A 5,659-nucleotide genomic window follows, 5' to 3' on the forward strand; every position below is an offset into this window, starting at 1 on the left:
GTTGTGGTAATTCTATAGTTACTATAGTAATACAACAACTATAAAAACACAATAGTTCCCAATACTGTACTATTAAGTTTACTACAACTATAATATTCTATTTATAACAGTATTTATGAGTACTTACTGTAGTAAAAACTTAAGTATACTACAATATTTATTACAGTTTATCAGTTCACAATAATAGCACAGACTCCGTATGCTATTTATTAACCAAGTCTTGTAAATACTATAGTGCTTTTGAACCATACTATAGTAAAGTACTTCATTTAATATGTTGTGGTGATTCTATAGTTACTAATACAACAAATGAAAACATTTCCTAATACTGTATACTAAGTTGTTTTATAACTATATAATAAACTATTTTTATAACAGTATTTGTTAGGATTTACTGTAGTAAAAACTAGTACACTACAGTATTTATTAGTTGATCCGTTCACTATAATCAGTGTGCAAAATATATATTGACGATCGAGGGGGTCAACTTTTTTTGGTAGTAATACATGCTTCAGTGAATCAAATGTATGAATGGATTTGAATTACATCTAATTTATTAATAAAATGTATGTTTTCAGTGTTTTGAGGGATATTTAGACACTATTTTAGGTGTTACTGTAGGTCAAACTATACAAATGATGTCTGATTTTTCTTTTTTTTAGGCTACATGTAGATATAAACATTTATTTTACAAGAAACATGTTTTGTGAATACTTAAGATGGCCATCGGTGCCAGTTTCTGACTGGTGAATGATATTTTTCCTAGCACTGATTGGACTGATTATGCATCCACAATGGTATCAACCATTATAGGGGGGAGGGGGTCAAACGGTTATTTATATTATACATGTTAATTATTAATATTTAACATATAGATCAGAGAAAACTATTTCTTACTATTAAAGGGCTGACCCCCCCCCCCTTTCAGCTTGTTTTGATGTCCTTCAGGGGTGATCAAGCATTAATTAGCGGGTTCAATCCCCCCCAAACCCCCATGTTAATCGCACCCTGACTCTAATACTACAGTATGCTGTAGCATTCATTAACCAAGTCTTGTATATACTAGTAGTATGAATCAAAAATACTACCATAAGTTATAATAGTAGCCTATTTTACATGTGGGATGATTAATTAGCTTTAGATTAAGTATAATATTATTTAATATTTCGGCAAATAAAAAGCTATAAGCCGCTCAAGAAACGTACATATTGGGATCTTTGGACTATAATCACGAAAACATGATGTTAATCATTAACCTGCTGTAGTGCACACAACAATGCTTTTTCCGGATATGATGACATATATCACGCATTTCTGAAGGTTACACCAATGCACATTAAACAAGCCCACAATTAAACTTATTATTAGCTATTGATTCATTCATAAATGCTGATGTATGAGGGCGCCTGGTGTCTGTCGGATGAAGTGCATCACATCCTATGCATATATCGCATCTGTCGTTCCAATGTGACCTGAGTCCGCCATACCGTGTGTAAAGGACTGCACGCCAGCGCTCAAGTGCACTTACTAGCGCGCACACACACACGGCAAGTGGATGAGGATTGTGTGTCACTGAACAAAAGTCACTCAGATCAGCAGCCGCCTCACATCACACAGGTAAAAACACCTTATTATGATCATCCTTACAGAAATGTGTGTGGAAACTAAACAGCTTCTGGCTTTATTCACTGAGGGATCGGAAATTGATTCTCATTGTAAAAGCGAAAGTATTTAGCAATGTGATTGTCATTACGCCAAAGGCATCGCTTATAGCACATGCATTTAATGTAAGAAAGACTAATAAGTACTTACATTAAATAACTTATGAAATATGACACATTAGATACGCTATTGTGTAATTAATAATTATGTATTATAAGTTATAGATATGAAATCGTCACGTAGGCACCGTCACCATGGCCTAGCTGCGCTGAATAAGTATCATCACAGTGGTCAATATAAACATTATAGCATATTATATGATACTGATGTTCTGTCATTCTTAAAATCAAGCACATTCTGACGCAGTTATGGACTTATATGGGCTTTTTCCCCTGAGATGCGCTGGTAGGAGTTGTAAATCGTCTGTCAGATGTTTTACGCATTGTTTTAAAGATCGTGTAGAGTTGAAATGCTAACAGAAGCGGGATCTTAAGCCGGTTTGCTGTTGATTTGGGATGTATTTTTCATGAGAATACGGTGATGTGGATCTGTGTGTCTCTTAAAGGGACAGTCATGGCAGAGGATATCAAGCAGAAGCTGGAGAATTACCGCACGGCGCCCTTCGATGCCCGCTTCCCGAACCAGAACCAAACGAGAAACTGCTGGCAGAATTACCTGGGTGAGTTTAATATTAACATACTGCCTCAATCATCATCAACGCATTTATTTATCAATCACAATTATCGATTATTGATCTTAAAGGCATAGTTCACCCAAAAATTTAAGTTTTTGGTAAATGTCATCATTTACTTTCCGTTTACTCGCTTCAATCCTTCTCCTGTTTTATGAACTATTTCCATTTTAAAGAAATTTTAATTATAATCTTTAAATTATAATCATTCAAATACTGCAGATTAGCATTGTATCAAATGTAGCTCAAAACATTCACAAACACAGAATCCAGAATCAGGAAATAAACTACATTTTCCATAAATGAGGCCAGTTTTCCTTAATAATAATTAGTAATTAAAGTAAATATATTATAAATTAATTTTGCATTAATTAAAAAAAATTCAATCCTTCTGTTGAACCCAAAAGGAGATATTTTGAACAATGCTGGAAACCTGTAACCATTGACATCTATAGTATTTGCTTTTCCTATTATGGAAGTCAATGGTTACTGATTTTCAGCTTTCTTTAAAATAGATTCTTTAGTGTACTTTAGATAGTGTACTTCAGTTAGTGTGCTTTAGTACACTAAATATCTTCTTTAACAGAAGGAATAAACTTTTCTATACTACTACTACTTTACTCTAGTATTGTTTAAAATTACTATAGTGCGTTTTTCATGTGGTTGTGTAAAACTACCTGAAATACATCAAAGGGTTAGTATTTCAGTATATTTTAGTAGTTTTACACAACCACATAAATAACACCATGGTAAATACTAGTGTTTTTTAAACCATACTATAGTAAAGTACTTGAATTAATCTGTTGTGGTAATTCTATATTTGCTATAGTAATACAACAATTATAGTAATATGATAAATTACAAATGTACTGTACATTTCCTGTGTTGTAAAAACTAAAGCATACTATAGTATTTATAACGGTTTACTATAGTCAATACTACTTCAACTACTTCACTATTGTATGGTTCAAAAACACTCATGTTTACCATAAAATACTATAGTATTTTTTTTTCTTCTTCTTCTTTATAATAATAATAATACATTTTATTTATGAATAGAGCCTTTCTGGACACCCAAGGTCACCTTAAAACAAACATACCAAAAACAAATAATAAAACGTTGCCAAACATCATTTCAAATATGGAAAGAGTTATATACAAAACACATCTTGAATATAAAATAACATGATAAAAAATAGTCATAGGAAAGCCTGCTCAAAAAGATGGGTCTTAAGATGGCATTTAAAAGTCTATTACTGAAAACTATTATTACTAAAAGACTATTACTGTTCTTTAAATCCAGTTCCATAGCCAAAGAGCCGTAGAGCTAAAAGATCTGGCACCCATTGTGCTTAATCAGGTGCTGGGTGGCACCAGTGTCTGCATATAAACAATATATACAGAATATATTATTATTATGTATCAGGATTGTTATTTGTGGTTAATTATTTAGTATAAATCTGAATGAAACTCTACTGTTGGAAATTTGGAGGTGTGTAACTTGAAACAAACGGATTAGATTGATCAAAAGTGGCTATAACAGCTTTATAATTTGATAAACTATTTCCATTTCAACCTCTCTTGAAAATGATAGTCATTTAAAAACTACAAATGAGCATTTTAAAAGTAGCTTAAATCATTCACAAAAACAGACAAGTTTCCACAATTTTAAGTGTATATGATAGTAAAAATAGCAAATGTTTTCTCTCCAGGATCAGGAAATAAGCTACAATTTACAAATGAGGTCAATGTTGCTTAGTAATTAGTAATTAGGGAAAATATATGATTAATTTAGTGATTTAGCACTACTTAAACTAATAAATGTAAAATGGAGTCTGTTTATCGTTTAGACCCACCTTCAAGATGTATTAATGATATAATAATTATTTTATTTACCAGATTATCACCGATGCCAAAAAGCTCTGGATGCCAAAGGTGTAGACACAACTCCATGTGACTGGTACAAGCGGGTCTACAAATCTCTCTGCCCTCTGTCCTGGGTAAACATCCCATCATCCACATCAACATAACCACCTGATCGATGCACGCTCTTAAAAATGATAGCTCACCCAAACATTCTGTCATCATTTACTCAAAACTCGTTAATCTTTCCTTAGTTGAACGTAAAAGAAGATATTTTGAAGAATGCTGGAAACCATTGACTTCCATGGTATTTGTTTTTCCTACTGTGGAAGTCAATAGGTTTCCAGCTTTCTTCAGAATATCTTCTTTTGTGTTCAACTTAATGAAGAAATCCATTAAAGGGTTGGAGTAAATAGTGAGTACATTTTCATTTTAGGGTCTGTAACTATAACTTGACTATGTTTGTGTGTCTCTCAGATCGAGAAATGGGACACTCAGAGGGAAGATGGAAATTTTCCAGGGAAGATCTGAAGGTTAACGCGCATCATCAGGGGAACCAAAACGCATCTGTCTGTGGACACGTCTCTCTCCAGCTGAACAGGGCCTTATTAATGTTTGTTCATAAATGCACCTGTCAGTCTGGAGGATGAGGCCGATTGTTAATGTCATTCCTTATTTAAATGAAAGTGTTGCAGAATCTGCATTAAAATCTCAGGCACTGAAATGTTGATTCAGTCGTGAGGTTTTATTTTATAGAGTCCCAATCGAGCAGTTCATCAGCATGCAACACATCAAATATTTGTCACTAAGCGAGGAATAAACGACAGCTTGTTGAATTATTACTAAAATATTGCACATCTGAGCTGGAGACGCAGCCATGATACTGAGTGAATTATTTCTGACTATAAATATTTATATATTAGATGTAGTATTTGAGACGTTAGTCAGGTTTTTGTTCTCAAACTGTTCCTGTGTGTAGCACTAGTTTCTTCCACATCTCCTCCTAAACCTTCTGTTGTGTTTTTTTCATGACTACAATAACTCCAATCATTCAGCGTAGTGATACAGAGCTGTAATGCACTCAAAACCTGCCGGAACTACTTTAGCTGTGCTTATATCTGAAAATAACCTTATAGAGTGCTCATCAGCCAATCAGAATCAAGCATTCAACAGCCCTGTAGGATAAGTAAAAATTATAAAAATATATTAAAGTAGTGATCAGACTAAACTGTGTTGGATGACCAAAACGTCAAGTGGTTTAAAAGATAATAGTAAAGCTTAGAGAATTTAAGTATTTTATTAGTATTTAGGGCCTGCATTGTGATCGATTTAACACCTCATCAAATGATTCTTACTGTAATGTGTTAAAAACCTTTAATTGAAAACAATGGGACGCATTAGAAAGTTCATCAGCCAATCAGAATCAAACGTTTAATAGCCTTG

General features: G+C 33.3%; 1 protein-coding gene across 1 annotated transcript; it reads left to right on the top strand.

Annotated features, from left to right (window-relative positions):
* Positions 1–1,474: 1,474 nt before the first annotated feature.
* On the top strand, positions 1,475–4,946 carry LOC130218460 (cytochrome c oxidase subunit 6B1). Its single transcript, XM_056450654.1, has 4 exons — positions 1,475–1,617; positions 2,228–2,341; positions 4,253–4,353; positions 4,694–4,946. The coding sequence occupies exons 2-4, from the start codon at positions 2,236–2,238 to the stop codon at positions 4,745–4,747; spliced, it is 261 nt and encodes an 86-aa protein (XP_056306629.1). The 5' UTR covers positions 1,475–1,617; positions 2,228–2,235; the 3' UTR covers positions 4,748–4,946.
* Positions 4,947–5,659: the final 713 nt, after the last annotated feature.

The sequence above is a fragment of the Danio aesculapii genome, chromosome 24 (genome assembly GCF_903798145.1).
Source record: "Danio aesculapii chromosome 24, fDanAes4.1, whole genome shotgun sequence".
In the NCBI taxonomy this organism is placed as follows: Eukaryota; Metazoa; Chordata; class Actinopteri; order Cypriniformes; family Danionidae; genus Danio; species Danio aesculapii.